General features: G+C 38.0%; 1 protein-coding gene across 4 annotated transcripts in view; it reads right to left on the bottom strand.

Annotated features, from left to right (window-relative positions):
• The window catches only part of SNRK (SNF related kinase), a gene marked incomplete at its 5' end in the record, with an annotated part of 63,627 nt that overhangs the window by 35,649 nt on the left and 11,199 nt on the right, over window positions 1–16,779 (bottom strand). For 3 of the 4 annotated variants that reach the window (XR_014326511.1, XM_082848233.1, XM_082848234.1), the window contains 2 exons: window positions 9,697–10,385; window positions 13,824–13,885. Coding sequence is in view for 3 of the 4 variants with exons in the window: in XM_082848233.1 (XP_082704359.1) it covers window positions 9,697–10,285 (589 nt within the window). The remainder of the gene's footprint in view (window positions 1–9,696; window positions 10,386–13,823; window positions 13,886–16,779) is intronic. The other variant, XM_082848235.1, reaches the window with a different exon arrangement.

Raw genomic sequence — 16,779 nt, 5'->3', positions numbered from 1 at the left:
CAGTGCTGTATCCTGGGCCCCTGGCATGGACTAAGCATGCCATAAACACGTGCTCAGGAGAGGGAGGGAAGGCAGGGGAGGGACTGGATGGAAGCAAGCCTGGTTTTCACCTTGATCAGAACAGCAAACAGTTGATGATTGCAAAGCTGAGAAGGACAGAGAAAACCTCGATGTACAGCACTCGGTCTGTTACTCACATGGCAGCGTCACCTACAGCAGGATGTGCTCAGGCCAGAGAAGTGTTCCAAGGCCATGCCCACTCCCATATGCAAATAAAACAAACAAGGTGCTACTTTAAGGCAGACCAAACTTCCTTACCTACGCATAGAAGAGGCTCAGATCATCCCTTAAAAATATATAACCCCAAACTCCACACTTGGGCCTAATACTCTGACACAAGCCTAAGGTCTTCTAATCTAGGACTCATCAGGACCATATGTCTAAATGACAAATAGTAGAAGAATAAGTAACATAAAATTTAGCCAGATTCTGACTTTGGGAAGAAAAGGTCCAAGTCGGAAAATACTGAAACATTACAAAGACATCTGGATCTAATAAACAACTGAGAAAAATGAAACTGTACACACTGAGAGTTGGTGTAGCTTGGGAAGGACTGTAAAAGCAAGTACACAAGCAGCTTATCGGAAATAAAAGCAAGGAATTATCAGTTCATAGTCTGGGCTATAATGGCAGATCTACGTTAATCAAAGAGAAAATTTCCGATTTGCTTACATCTTTTTGGATTATTTCAAAGCTCTATCACAAACTTTAGGTTAGGTTGCACTATCTGTATAGGGAGAAGGAATCCTTTTAAATCACAGGACTAGAGCAGAGCGACGAATGGCTGCCATACGCGCATTAAATGTGGCCTCCAGTTTAACTTCAGCTCTTGGCTTAAATACACCAAGATTTCCCAAATATTATACAAAATATAATTAGCATATATATTTTTTAACATCTTTATTGGAGTATAACTGCTTTACAATGGTGTGTTATTTCTGCTGTATAACAAGGTGAATCAACTATGCACATACATATATCCCCATATCTCCTCCCTCTTGCGTTTCCCTCCCACCCTCCCTATCTCACCCCTCTAGGTGGTCACAAAGCACCGAGCTGATCTCCCTGTGCTATGCAGCTGTTCCCCACTAGCTATCTATTTTACATTTGGTAGTGTATATATGTCTATGCCACTCTCTCACTTCGTCCCAGCTTCCCCTTCCCCCGGCCCGTGTCCTCAAGTCCATTCTCTACGTCTGCGTCTTTATTCCTGTCCTGCCCCTAGGTTCATCAGAACCATTTTTTTTTTAAGATTCCATATATATGTGTTAGCATATGGTATTTGTTTTTTCTCCTGACTTACTTCACTCTGTATGACAAGACTCTAGGTCCATCCTCCTCACTACAAATAACTCAATTTCGTTTCTTTTTATGGCTGAGTAATATTCCATTGTATATATGTGCCACATCTTCTTTATCAGTGGTTAGGAATCTGCCTGCCAATGCAGGGACACGGGTTCAAGCCCGGGTCCGGGAAGATCCCACATGCCGCAGAGCAACTAAGCCCATGCGCCACAACTACTGAGCCTGCGCTCTTGAGCCCGCAAGCCACAACTACTGAGCCCACATGCTACAACTACTGAAGCCCACGCGCCTAGAGCCTGTGCTCCACAAGAAAAGCCACCGCAATAAGAAGCCCGCACACCACAATGAAGAGCAGCCCCCGCTTACCGCAACTAGAGAAAGCCCGTGGGCAGCAACGAAGACTTAACGCAGCCAAAAATAAATAAATAAATTTATTTTTTAAAAAAATGAACACAATTCTAAGATGTGTCTATAGACTTCATCAGATCTTAAGGCATTACTGAACGAGAAAAAGCTAAGAATCACTGCTCTAAAATAAATGCAAGTACATATTTTTAACATGGTGAAGGTTAAATGCTCTCACCTCAGTGGACATAGGATAATTTCTGGCTGATTATCTAGTTTTACAATTGTTTTTATTTCAAAAATACAATATAAAAATACATTTGTTAGCATGCACCTGAACACTGAAAAAATGCAGTGTGTTTCTGTCATGGCGACCTTCATTCCCAGACCATAATCAGGCATTACTGTTAAAAATAAAGTAAAAACAACCCCTACACAACATCTCAGGAACATGTACATTGGAATACTTTTTTGTTTTTTTAATTTATTTTATTTTTGGCTGTGTCGGGTCATCATTGCTGCCCACGGGCTTTCTCTAGTTGCAGCAAGCGGGGGCTACTCTTCGTTGCAGTGCGTGGGCTTCTCATTGCAGTGGCTTCTCTTGTTGTGGAGCACGGGCTCTAGGCGCACAGGCTTCAGTAGTTGTGGCATGCGGGCTCAGGAGCTGTGGCTCACAGGCTCTAGAGCGCAGGTTCAGTAGTTGTAGTGCACGGGCTTAGCTGCTCCACGGCATGCGGGATCTTCCCGGACCAGGGATCGAACCTGTGTTCCCTGCATTGGCAGGCAGATTCTTAACCACTGTGCCACAAGGGAAGCCCTACATTGGAATACTTGTCTTCTAGGCAATGAATAATATGTATTTTTTAACTTTTTATCTTGAAATAATTATAGATTCACAAGAGTCGCCAAAAAAAAAAAAGTACAGGGAAGTCCCATGTACTCTTCACCCAGTTTCCCTGGCGGCAACACCTTACTTAACTATAGCACAGTATCATATAGGAAACTGACGTTGGTTCAGTCCATAGAGCTTATTCGGATTTCATTGTTTTACATGCCCTCATTGGTGTGTAGATTCATGTAACGACAACAGATACAGAAGTGCTCCATCACAACAAGGTTCCTTCATGCTATCCCTTTATAACTACACCACTCACTACCATCTCTAGCCCGTGGCAACCACCAATCTGTTCTCCACCTTTACAAGTTTGTTATTTCAAGAGAGTTATAAATGGAATTATGCAGTACATAAGCTTTTGAGATTGGCTTTTTTCACTCAGCATAATTCAGATCCACCCAAGTTGTTGTATCAATAGTTTGTTCCTTTTTATTGCTGCATAGTATTCCAGGGCAATCTGGCTTGTTTCCAGTTTGGGGCTATTACAAATAAAGCTGCTATGAACATCCACATACAGGTTTTCATGTGAAAATAAACACGCAGGAGGTCAACTGCAGGGTCGTACGGGAAGTACGTATTTAGTTTTATAAGAAACTGCGAAACTATTTTCCAGAGTAGTACAGTAGTGACTCCTCTCGTTATTCTTTTTCATAATTGTTTTAGCTCTTCTAGGTCCTTGGCCTTTCCATGCAAATTTTAAAATAATGTTGTCTATGTCTTCAAAAACTTTGCAGGGCTTTTGACAGAAACTGCATTAAATCTATGGATCAACTTGAGAAGAAGTGACATGTGTACTATGTTCCAATTCATGAATATGACTTGTCTCTCCATTCATTTAAGTCTCCTCTAATTTCCTTCATTAGCATTTTGCATTTTTCAGCATAAATTATTTTGTTATGTTTTGTTAGATGTATACATTTTCTTTCGTATGACTGTAAATATTATTGTGTTTTTAATTTCAGTCTCCAGATGTCTGTTAATATATACAGATGCAATTGATTTTTATGTGTTGATCTTAGATCCTGTGATCCTGCTGAATTCACTTACTGTTTCTAGGAATTTTTCTGTAGATAGATACCTTGAGATTTTCAACGTAGGCAATCATGTCATCTGCAGATTGAGATAGTTTTATTTCCTCCTTTACAATCTGTATGCCTTTCAGTACTATGCCAAATAAGAGTGGTGAGTGTACATCCTTGCCTTGTTTCCAAACTTAGGATGAAAGCATTGTCTTTCACCATTAAGTATGATGTTAGCAGTAGGTTTTTGTAGATGCTCTTTATGAAGTTGAGAATGTTCCCCTCTATTCCTAGTTTACTGACAGCCAGCAAAGAGTAATATTTTAATGTAGGAAAAATAACAGATTTATAAAAAGAACTCTAGCTTGCTGCATACTCATATGCATGAGGACACTTCTCATAACTCCATAAATGAATAATATCCATTAAATGCTGAACTGTAAATTGTAAAGTGTATACAGATTTTCTGTTTACATCCCAAAAAGCTTAGACACACTGAGTCTAAATCCAGATCTTTGCACTGTATTAATATAGAGCCATGTTTTATATAATTTAGCTTTCAATGATATCTCCTGCATATTAATTTAGCAAATAATAAACTAATGAAGAGACTGAATATTTCATCTTTGAAACAGTTTGTCTATAAACTAGGAAGCATCTAATACAGGGGTTTTCAGTTCCAGAGCTGTAACATCCCAGGAAGCGTCTGAATCTCAAGTGAGATGACAAAGTTTTCAATACCAAATTTAGTTCATTTTAACTTGAAAATAAACTTTAAAAATTTAGTGAAGTAGAAAGACATAAACAATTGCAGGGTTTTACAACAACTGAAAAGTTCTGTCCACAATCTAAGAAACAGTTTTCCCATTTTAGAGTTTCTATAATGAAGAAACCTTTAAAGCATACTTTAGTTTTGTTTTTTAAAGCAGAGTAAGGTCTTTTCCAATACTTCTTTGAAAAAAAGAAACCCTCATCTGCCCAGAAATTCACCTGGAGGCTTACTACAAGGGCCCCCTACAGGGCCAGCAGCAAGGTCCCCAATAGTTTCAGCAGAGCCTGAGCTCTCCAGAGCAACATCATGACGTGTGCATGACTCCAGCAGGGACAGGTCCATCCCCTGCCTGACCTTCCATCATCTAAACTGATGTAATTAGCAGTGACAATGGGTTTTCCACCCTGTACACTGCTGCACTGCAATCTCTACCACAGGAATTCCAAAGACTGTGATGAGATTCCAGGATTTTTCACAGAGATCATTTTCTATCTTTCCTTTCTAACTAGGTGAAGTCAACTTAATATACATTCTTGAAAGCCAACACAGGCAACTGGAATCAACAGCTCACTGAGCAAGATCTAGCTCTCCTTCTCCCCCCAAATCCCTAGATCTGATCGCAAAGGTAGATGGCACATGGGATCAGACTGAAAGATGAAACCAGCTGGTAGGAGCGTCTGTGGTGCTCCTTTCTAGAAGACACAGTCTGGAAACAGGAAGAAATTGCACCAAGACAACCATTAGAAGGATGAATCAATATCTCTCACCCCGTAACTCACCAAGCATGAACAAGCAGGTATTTGTTCTCGGTGGGAGGAGTGAATGTGGGCACCAGGGGCAGAGGTGTACTGACAGTCTGTCAAATAGTAAGACCAGACACCAGGCCACACTCTGCTCCTCTCCCACATACACTGGAGGCTACCCAGACATTATATTCACAGACGGACTATTAGGGAATCTCAAAAAAAGAGATAAACACACAACTAACAATCCCCAAGCACCTAAGAAACATGGGCAGCATGAGAGAGGAACCAAGTGCATCAAACAGAAGAATTAATACCCAAGAAAAATCATTTAATGGAGCATTTCCAGAAGTGTGAAGCTATGCTTCACAGGATAAATGAAATGTATAGCCCAACAAAGAAAATAAAATTAAACACATCAGACTTCACCCTGGCAACTTTAGAAGCAAAAGGTGACAGGAAAATATCTTCAAAGTTGGGAAGAAAATGATTCTCAATATGTATTTCTATACGCAGCCAAAGTACAATTCAAATGTGATGACATTTTTAGACAAAGACTTGACAAACTTCTCACAAATCATCTCTAAAAAATTACAAACAGGGCTTCCCTGGTGGCACAGTGGTTGAGAGTCCGCCTGCCGATGCAGGGGACACGGGTTCGTGCCCTGGTCCGGGAAGATCCCACATACCGCGGAGCGGCTGGGCCCGTGAGCCATGGCCGCTGAGCCTGCGCGTCTGGAGCCTGTGCTCCGCAACGGGAGAGGCCACAACAGTGAGAGGCCCGCGTACCGCAAAAAAAAAAAAAAAAAAAAAAAAAAATTACAAACAAAACAAAAATAATCTAAGTGAAAGACAGAAAGGTGAAGACTCAGTGGTAAACCAAGAAATCAGTAAAATTAAGTCCAAAATTAAATATTTTTATAAATAAATAAAAGCAAATAAAAAATCTTTTACTCAAAGGAAAGTGAAAGCAAACTATAGTTGTTTGTATGGTAGAGGGAATGATACAAATATCAATTAACTCCAGACATTAAGAGTAGACACTAATACAAAGAAACGGATTGCACATCTTGCAAACCACTGAAGGAGGAGCAAAGAAAACTTGAATAACCCAACAAAATATGGAAAAAGGTAATAATAAGGCAAATGAAAAACACAAAATAAGACAGCACAAGTAAGTCCAAACATTCCAGTCAAAACAAATATGAATGGATTAAATTCACCTATTACAAGTCTGACTCACAGATTACAGACACAAAATCCAGCTACATATTATTTAAGAAAGATAAATCTAAAACAAAATGACGAGTAGGATCGAAGGCAATAAGCAAATAAGTGCAGTTTCACATTGCTAAAAGCTATAGCCCACCATGTAAAATAAATTATATAAACGTTTATATACCTAACACAGCTTGAAAATAACATGTACTAAGCAAAAACTGACTAAAATACAAACTTCACAGATAAAAGTAGGAGACTAGCATAATTCTCTCCAAAATAACAGATTAGAAAACATAATGACACAAAGGAACAAATTACATAATTAACAATCTTAATTATGTATAAAAATTCTGTACATACCAAAAATTTTAATCATACAGGGAATAATAACCAAAAATTACTATGTATTAAACCACACAGAAAATCTAAAAATATTCCCAAAGTAGAAACCAATAAGGCATATCTATTGACTGTAATGTACTAAAATTAGAAGTTAAAACCAAATGGTTAAAAGGAAAAATAAATGTATCCACTCTGAATTTTTAAAAAACAAAAAAACTAAACAAGAAACAAAGCAGAGGGCTTCCCTGGTGGCGCAGTGGTTGAGAGTCCGCCTGCCGATGCAGGGGACACGGGTTTGTGCCCGGTCTGGGAAGATCCCACATGCCGCGGAGCGGCTGGGCCCGTGAGCTATGGCTGCTGAGCCTGCGCGTCCGAAGCCTGTGCTCCACAATCGGAGAGGCCACACAGTGAGAGGCCCGCGTACCGCAAAAAAAGAAAAGCAGAGAAGATAAAGTTTAGCAATGAACAACAATGACTGCAGAGTGAAACCCCTGGGATGTTACCAGAGATGGAGGGAGAAGGCAACATACAGCCTTAGATGTAAATATTTTGTTAGAAATCAGCTTTCAATTCAAGATGCTAAAAAAGAAAAAAGAAAACAAAAAGAAAACTCAAAGGTCCTAGAAAGAATTAATAAAAATGAAAGAAAAAGTAATGATATAGAAAACAAACAGTATAGTTAAATAAAATCAAAATCTGATTCTTTGAAAATAATAATAAAATACACAATTTCTGAACTAAGTTTCAATGTTGAGGACCAGTGTACTCAAAAAAATACTTACCTATGAAATTGAGCCGAAGTTTTATTTAGTAACATCTGATAATTTAATTAAATGACAGATTCTAATATTTATTCCCAACTAATTTTGCTAAATATCTGTGAAAAATCACTGATTTTGGCATAATAAACTAATACTACATTAACAGAGAGATAACTTTCCATTTGTTTTTTAAAGCAATTCTGTAGTAAATTCAATCACACAATTACACAAAATGTATGGAAATAAATACAAATAAAGAAAATGAACTCCACCCAATTCTACTGCACCAACGTAAGTTAACCATTTATCAGACTGGTGATTATCCTTCTAAACGATTTTCTTTTCCTTTTTAAAAACTTGTTTAAAATTCTATTATGCAATATTTATGATATAAGGGGAGAAAAAAAGAATATTAACAATGAACACCTGCATATTCACTACTCAACTTAGGAAATAAACATCGCCAATACAGAAACCCTCTAGATATGCCTGCCCCTTAGAAGTAACTATTTTGATCTCATTGTGTTCTTCATACTTTACTGCATGTGCATGGACCCCTAAAAATATATCATACTGCTCTGTATGTTTTAAACTTTCATATAAATGTTATAATACTGTATGTATTCTGCACTCATTTTTTCACTTAAACAAGTTTGTGAACTCCAGCCATGCTGACATAGTTTATTAATTTTCACCAAGCTATAGTTTCACCACATGAATAATGAACAATTTATTCTCCTGCTGATGAATAGTCAATGCTGCTAAAAACATTCTTTGAAAATCTCTTGCGTACATAGGAAGCAGAACTGCTGGGTCTCAGGATGTTTACATCTTTAACTTTACCAAGGTATTGACAAACTGTCATCTACAAAGTACAAGAGGTCCTGATGTTCTATAGTCTTATCTACACTTGGTTTTGTCGGACTTTTTTTAGTTTTTCTCAATGTGAAAAGTAAGAAAATATCTTATTGTGGTTTTAATTTGCCTTTCCCTGATTATTACTGAGGTTGAACATCCTTTTCATGTTGAGACATTTATGTTTCCTCTTCTGCATATTCTGGGCCTCATTTTCAGATTAGAGCCTCTCCACTAATCAAAAACCTCTGCCTCAAATATTCTAATGAAAGACTTTAGTGAAGCCTGGTTATCTGTAGTGTGCAGAAACCATTTTTAACCCTTTCTTTTCCAGAACACATAGTCTAACATGAAAAACAATGTCTTGGTGTACAGAGTATTCAGTTTAAGAGCAGCACTCTTCAATGTGTGTCTTTAATCTTCTATAACCTGAATTTTAAATGATCAGAATGCAAATGGAAGGCTCATATCTATGAAGTCTGATATCATGTGCATGTAATATTAGGGTACATTTTTCCAAGACTAAACCTAAAATTTTAAAAGCTGACCACACCTTCAGATTAACAAATCCTTAAAAATTGAAAGTAAATTCCTAAATGACCTTCAAAACAGATATGAACCCAAAGGGACAAAGCTGACACAAACTGAAAACCAATAAACCCTTCTACCACAACTAAATAACTCATGACAAGTGAGCGAGAGTGTGAAAATGTGCTGGAGTGAAGGGAGAGGGTCAGTGGGAATGCCGAATGCTACCACTATTCTGGAATCCACCACACAGCAGGCACTCTGTATATCAATTTCCTATTCTGTACAACGAGAGGGACAATAACCACCTCACAGTCAGTGTGAAAAGTAAACAAGATAACATACGATACCTGTATCTGATCTAATTCTATTTTATGGATGAGGAAATGAAGCAGAGAGAGGTCAAGTACACTGTTCAAGGTCACAATAAATGATTCCAATGTCCCAGTTCTTCACACTGCACTGTCATATTCACAGTACCTGTCTAATATGGGTCTCATGACTGTTAAAAAGTATTCACAGGAAGGAGATGACTAGAAGTATCTCAGAAGACAGGAAAAGTACTCAGACCTTAAAAAAAATTAAAACGGGCAGATGAAAGGTTACCTTAGCAACGTACTCATTTTCCTTTGTGCTGACAAATACACTTTAGACATTAGCCATCTAAAAGGTGAAATAAACTCATTGCCAGCTTTAGAGAAACATGGCATTCGTGAAACCCAATCTGTTAACTAAGACCCATTTAACAGAACTTCTCTTAGAAATTATTTTGATACCAACAACAACAGATTTGACCAACTACACTCTAGCCAGGAGAATTCAAGAGGGCAGATACTGGAAGGTTACCTACCTACCGCAGGTGCATCATACTCATCACCAAGCAGAATTTCTGGTGCAGAATATGCAAGAGATCCACAGCTTGTAGTGAGCTTCTTCCCTGGTTGAAACTTGTTGCTGAAACCAAAGTCTGTCAACTTTACAAGACCCTGTTTTTCAAAGAAGACCACGTTCTCGGGTTTTAAGTCTCTGTGAACCACATGGAGTTTATGGCAATAAGATATGGCATGAACTATCTGAGCAAAGTACTTCTTGGCCAAGTCTTCATTAAGTCCCTCCTCGTGCTTCATTATGTAATCGAACATGTCTCCTCCATCCCCAAGTTCTAGAATAAGATATAGTTTGGTCTGGGTGTCAATAACTTCGTAAAGGCGTACAATGTTGGGATGCTGCACTAGTTTCATGCATCTCACTTCTTGGAAAAGATGACCAGTGGCTAGACTGTCCAATTTTGTCTTGTCAATAACTTTTACTGCCACTTTTTCACCTGTAAAAACATGCCTGGCAAGTTTAACCACTGCAAAATGACCTCGACCCAAGGTTTTATCCAGATCATACAATCCAGCAATCTTCCCATCATACCCTCGCTTGAATCCTGCCATGCTGGTCCAACGGAAGAAAAAATATTTAGACTGTTTAAAATGGATCTTCTCATATATCTGGTGAAAATAAGGAATTCATTTTCAATGTCGCCATGGACATCTACAAAAATAAGAGAAATAAAATTAAGTTTTCTGTGACTTTTCCTTTTATAGCTTCATTTTTCTTTAAATTTTAAGAGAAGCTTGAAATAAATATACTGAGACATAAAATGAGTCAGGGGCATTTATAACAACCTATTTACATATTTAGGATTTACTTTATAAAGCTTGATAATTTAAATACCATTTCATTTTGCAAACTGATAAAAAGTTAGTTTGTTGAAACAAATTTTTGGTGATGTCAGAAATAAGAAAACTGGCAAGTTTGATAAGATGTGTTTGAAAAGAATATTTTCCAGAAGTAATTTCTATTACTGTCTTAAAAAAGAAGTCAGGGATTGACAAGAAACGGAAAACACAAAGAATATACACTTGGACAGAAACCAACAACTTTTTCCTATTATTCCAAATTAGCACTATTTCCTTTAAAATCTCTTCAATAAAGGCTTCTCTAACTCTCCCAGGTGGTATTACCTTGCCTTCTCTTCTCTGCATCTCCAAAGCACCATGGGACACCTCCATCCCAGGCGGTCTTATTCTATAGGTTTTTGTATACATCATCTTTATCCTGAGACTGCAAGGTTCCTGAGGGGTCTATGGTTCTATCAATATTTTTTACTTCTACCCTCCCCTAATGCCTAGAACAGTGTTTTACATACAGCAGGTAATTAACATTTTGTTAAATTTTGAAATGCAACTTCTTTTCAAAATGTTTACAAGGCAATGGTTTGCTCTTGCATCACTACTGCTTAGAACAGTAAGTGGCACACAGTAGGTGCTTATTATTTGCTGACTGACTGATACTCACTCTTCGTGCTTATCAGTTATGCTTATCTTTATTACGGTTTTCCAACTCTCAAACAAAACCTACTATGATCTGCTTATATTTCAAGAACAGACAAGCATGCATTTAAACCATTTAACTGTTAAAGACCATTTGGCTTTAAAGACCTCATTTCATATGGAATTTAAAATTCTCATCCTTTATAGTGTAAACCTTAAAATATAGAAATAGGTTCTTATAAATGACCCTGACTCAGAAAAATTTTTTAATGTATATAATTATACAAGTTAAGACATCACTTTAAATCTCACAGACTGAACTCCCACTATTATTTTTTCTGACCAAAACTTAATAGAATTAAATAACAAAATCCAATGAAAAATAGAGCCATCTCCCAAGACTAGATCTTTCCTATTAGTGCACATTCATCCCTTCAGTGAAGCCTTTTCTAATGCTCCTGGTATACAGTTTCACATTTTCAGTTGCTTTTTGTTAAGAACAGTACTTACAGCATTTACTCCACTTTGGTGAAAATATCCCAAAAAACTAAATTGTACATAAAATAAGGTAGTTTTTCTTTTTAAGCACTAGCATTAAATATCTTTAAATCTCATTTTTGCTTAAAAGAACAGAAGAAAAGCTAACATTTACTGAAGACCTACTATATGTATTTGTACAAAATGAATCAAATTGGATTGTGTCGTTGGATCTTAACAATCCTAAGAGGTCAGTATTATTTCCATTTTATAGCCAAAAAACACTTGTGTTCCAGGTACATGCTAAAGCTACGGTTCAAACTGAACTCTTATTTCAAAGCATACACCTCTTATAAACATTTGGCCACTCTTAACAATATTATATTTAGGATAATAATATCTTAAGAGTTAAAATACTATAAAAGAGGCATAGTCATTCTCCCATGCAAACTGCAATGATCTGAATCACATATCTGGGGCCCCCTCAAGCTTTTCTGTAATTGTAAATTACCCTCAGAGTAATTCTGAGTGATTTGTTTTTTTAATTGTAAATTGCCCTCAGAGATAGGATTATTAGTCTCATTTTGAGGCACAAAAATAATGAGTAACTTGGCCTAGGCTATAGGGCCAGTGTGTAAAAGAGGTGGGATTTGAACCCAAGGCTATCTTGACACCAAAATCTGTGCTTTTAACCACTATGCTACACTGTTTCTGCATTAATTTCAGAAACAAAATCCTATTTCTATTAAGATTTTTTAAAATAAGAAACCCATACTATCTATGTACAGGGGCTGGAGAAAAAGCAAATTTTTTCTATACTATGTATTATCCTTGTCATCTGAGCTAATAATTTTTATAAGATTAACAGGAAAATCCAAGTGGAAAAGTCTTGCTTTATTTGGACAGTAGTTCCCCAAAAGAAAGTTTAATTCAGGCATGTCTAATTTTCAAATATAGAAACTCTAAGCTAACTCCAGGGGGCAGAAAACTATCTTTAAATCTTTAACTTCAATTAATTATAATGGCGGTAATTACTCTTAAAATTCTACCCAAGTCTATGTTTCTATTGTATGAGTTTGCAAATGCAACTTTCGCTTTCAAAGCAAACTTCTTCAGGCTGCCCCCAAGTTACCTGATATTTTTTTTTCATCTATCACTTTAGTTTAGATGTATTCTACAGTGGCATATAAATCAGACTTTACAAGTAAATCTGAGTTTGTCTGAATTTTAACTTAATTCATTTTTTTACAGATTTTTTTTTATTACAAAAGTAATAAATGAATATACAGATGAGGGGAAAAGTCTTTTTTCAGGTCTTAAACACCCAGAGATAATCACTATTCACACACTGTCATTTCTCCTCCTAGTACTGTGTTAGCAAAAGGGCACAATGAAATAATTTTTACTCTACTAGCAAGTTCAAAGGGAAGAATCTTATAGGGTCCTTTTTTAAAAATTTATTAATTTATTTATTTTTGGCTGAGTTGGGTCTTTGTTGCTGTGCACAGGCTTTCTCTAGTTGTGGCGAGCGGGGGCTACTCTTCGTTGCGGTGTGCAGGCTTCTCATTGCAGTGGCTTCTCTTGTTGCAAAGCACGGGCTCTAGGCGTGTGGGCTTCAGTAGTTGCGGCACGTGGGCTCAGTAGTTGTGGCTCACGGGCTCTAGGAGCACAGGCTCAGTAGTTGTGGCACACAGGCTTAGTTGCTCCGCAGCATGTGGGATCTTCCCGGACCAGGGCTCGAACCCGTGTTCCCTGCATTGGCAGGCGGATTCTTAACCACTGCACCACCAGGGAACCCTAGGGTCTCTTCTTAATGACAAGACTACCCTGTAATGAAATGATACTCTCACTATCAAAGAATTTACTTTTTTTGGTACTTTTCTGGGTACACATATCCCTTGCTCACTGCCTATGAAACTACAATTGTATACCTCAAAACAGGAAGTTACGTATAACTGAAAGTTGGGAGGAAAAATATCCTTGTTATTGAACATCTTTTTGAATACACTGTTTAACCCTCCTATCGAGTATATTTTGAGTTAGCACAGGAAATAATTAAATCATTTTTTGATCTTGGAGGATCTTGCAGTGCCTGAAAATCATTCTGAACACCAATGGAAAATGTTAAGATGTGGGTTACATAAAGCAAAGGTGACTCTGCACCAGCTCCAAGACATACCCTGCCAACTGCATACTGAATAATCCTTGTTATTACTGTGTTTCGTTAGGTGCTTCTTTCTCCTAAAAGAAAACACAAAAAAGATTTTAGTTTAGTTCTACTTAACTTTGCTTAAAGTTAAAATATAAACCCTCAGGCTGGATCCAGACGAACATATAAAAATGGTAAATTTGTCTTCCGTGACCCAGTCTCCCATTTTCTTTCTCTCCTCTATGAATTGCAACCCGTTCAAGGAATCTTTAATCAACAGGAATGTCACAGTGAACAGATACATGGAGACTCATCCAGGTAGGCAGGTCAGAAGGATTACTGCACTGGAAGAAGGAGGAAATTATAATAACGAACAACAGTAAAGTCACCATTTTTAAATGCCTCTTGGGTAACGAGCACAAATCCGCATTGCACCAAATCCTCACTGCACCGAATCCTCACTAGGAGCCTGCAAGGTAGGTACAAGGAGGCTCAACCTGCCCTGTAAGCAGCAGTCTGCAGCTCCAAGCCTGCTCAGCCTGGCTTGGGAGCCCCACTTGCCCGCAGGATGCCCTCTGGCCTCATGAAACCCCCACTCCAACAGCCACGGAGGGCAACCTTCCCAACACACCATCCTCTAGCAGGGCAGCAGAAATCAACACCAGCACCAGAGAACACACAACACAAAACACCTTTGCACAGAGGCTTTCCATCTGATAGTAAAAAAGAAACTTTATGAACAAAGAGAACGTGAGAGGATCACTGATATCTAAGTTCACGGCACAGTGAGGGAATACTGACTGACTGAGGCAGCCTTGCAGGCCTTTCCTCAACGCTGAAATATCAAACAAATAAAGTTCCAAACATTCAAACTACGCCAAGGCACTTTACACAATACACCACACAGGTGAGTTCGTCCAGGTAAGCATTAAACTCAAGCTCACAGGAGCTTGGGGGAAAGGGAGGACAAAGAGGTGGGGGAAAGCAGGAAAGGTAAAAGAAAGAAGGAAAGGTGGACGTGAAACCAAGTTTATTTCTGGGAATGAGGGGATGAAAAGAGATGGAGACACTGCTACCACACAGACGAGGCCAGCAAAGCCATGGGCACAGGCCCACTTCTAGTGAGAAGTGAACCTGGGATGCCTACCTGGTCCTTCAGCTCCAAGTGGGATACAGTAGCTCCTCCCATTACCCATGCCTGCTTCTCTCTTTCCAACAGCCAGTTTCACCCACAGTCTCTCTGGCCAAGCAGTGCGATGGTCCCTCATGGCTGAGGACTGGTTCTGAAGGCCAATGACTGGATCTGAATCCCAGCTCACCAGCCACAAGTCACTGGACCTGAGCAAAACCTGATCTCTCTGTACCATCAGTTTCCTCATTAGAAAATGTCAGTAGCAAGAGCACCTCATAGATTGTGGTGAGGATTAATAAAGGTAGTGATTAAAATAAAGCCTGGCACAGAGTAAGCATTCAGGAAATACTAGCTACCACCACCACTATCATTGTTATACTGATGGTAATCTCCCCTACCCAAGCAGAAATTCTTTTAGTCTTCCACTCTACTTCAAGAGACTGAATTTACTGAGCTATCGTCTCTCTTCTGTTTTCAGAAATCTTCTACTGCTTAGTTTCCTAAAATGTATTAACTTGGAAATGGGTGCTGATAAAGAAACTAATCTCTAGTTGGGTATCAAAGTCTGATGATTTTTCAATAAAGCATCCCACAAAAATCTAAGTATTTGCTTTTCAAATGATACTAAGATGACATTCTATCAAGTCTATCCTTTTAAAAAGGACTAAATATTCCTTTATATTTTTCCTATCAAAGTAACATATTCTAATAGAAGATATGGAAAATACAGAATAGGAAGTAGAGAGAATAAAGAGGCATCCACAGTCCTACCACACAAGATCAGCACTATTTATGTTTTGGTGGTTTTTCTGCAAATGTTTATATACAGCTTCTTTATTTTGTTTTATAAAGGTGTGATCATTCTATATATAACTTTATATCTTGTATTCTGCTTTTTTCACTTGACCTATTATTTTCCTTTTAGTATTTCTGCTTCAATTATGAAAGAAACATCTATGCAGTGTAAGAAAAAAATACAATCAGAACATATATATTGGCAAAAAGAGAGGGAAGTTTTTTAAAATTATCCATCAGTCTATCCTCTATGATTATCTCTGTTAACATTTCGGACACAGCCTTCCAAATTATTTTCTATGTATAATACATGCCAGACACAAAGGTTTTAATAAAATGGGATCACACACACATAAATTGGAGGGGTGGGGGGAGCAGTGTAACCATTTTCTAAGTACTTCTCTCCACAAAACAAGTAAAGCACCACAGATTAAAAACAGACAAACAAAAAACACCTATAATTTCATCTAGGATGACCTCTCTTCGGGTTTGAGTATATATTTTTTACACCTATGCTTCTTTACAAAGCTAAGATATTGTATATGAAGTTTTATGACTACTTTTTCCTCTACTATAGGATGAACATTTTTGCATGCACTAAGTTCTTCTAAATCACTATTTTTAATGACTGCATAGCTAAGATGACATCTTTTAAACCAGCAAAAGCACTAAATTAGGCCATTCTAAAGCAGTCTTCTTATTCAGCATGTGCTCACACATGCATATAGCTAGGCAGGACCTAAATGAAACAGGCCATCCAGGAGAGGGTGTTTATAATATGGAAATCCATGTTTGAGAAACAAGTACTAGTATGTGTTGCAAGAACACACCGATGTTCTCCCAGTTTACTAAAGAGAACAGAAGCAACTGAGGCGTGCGGGTGTGGCTGGAGAAGAGGAAGGAAGTGTGGGCGGCCCTACACACATTTTGCAAGCTGCTGAAAACAGTTGTAAAACCAGCCTCTGTTAAACCTACTGTCAAGTCGGAATTCACCCTGTTATTCTTGTCAAAATTCACTTCTGGCTTTTCACTGACATCTTCACCACTGCAGTGTGGTCT

The sequence above is a fragment of the Leucopleurus acutus genome (assembly GCF_964270905.1).
Source record: "Leucopleurus acutus genome assembly, chromosome: 10".
Lineage (NCBI taxonomy): Eukaryota > Metazoa > Chordata > Mammalia > Artiodactyla > Delphinidae > Leucopleurus > Leucopleurus acutus.
The sequence above is the reverse complement of the archived record's forward strand: the minus strand, read 5'-3'. Positions and strand labels throughout refer to the sequence as shown.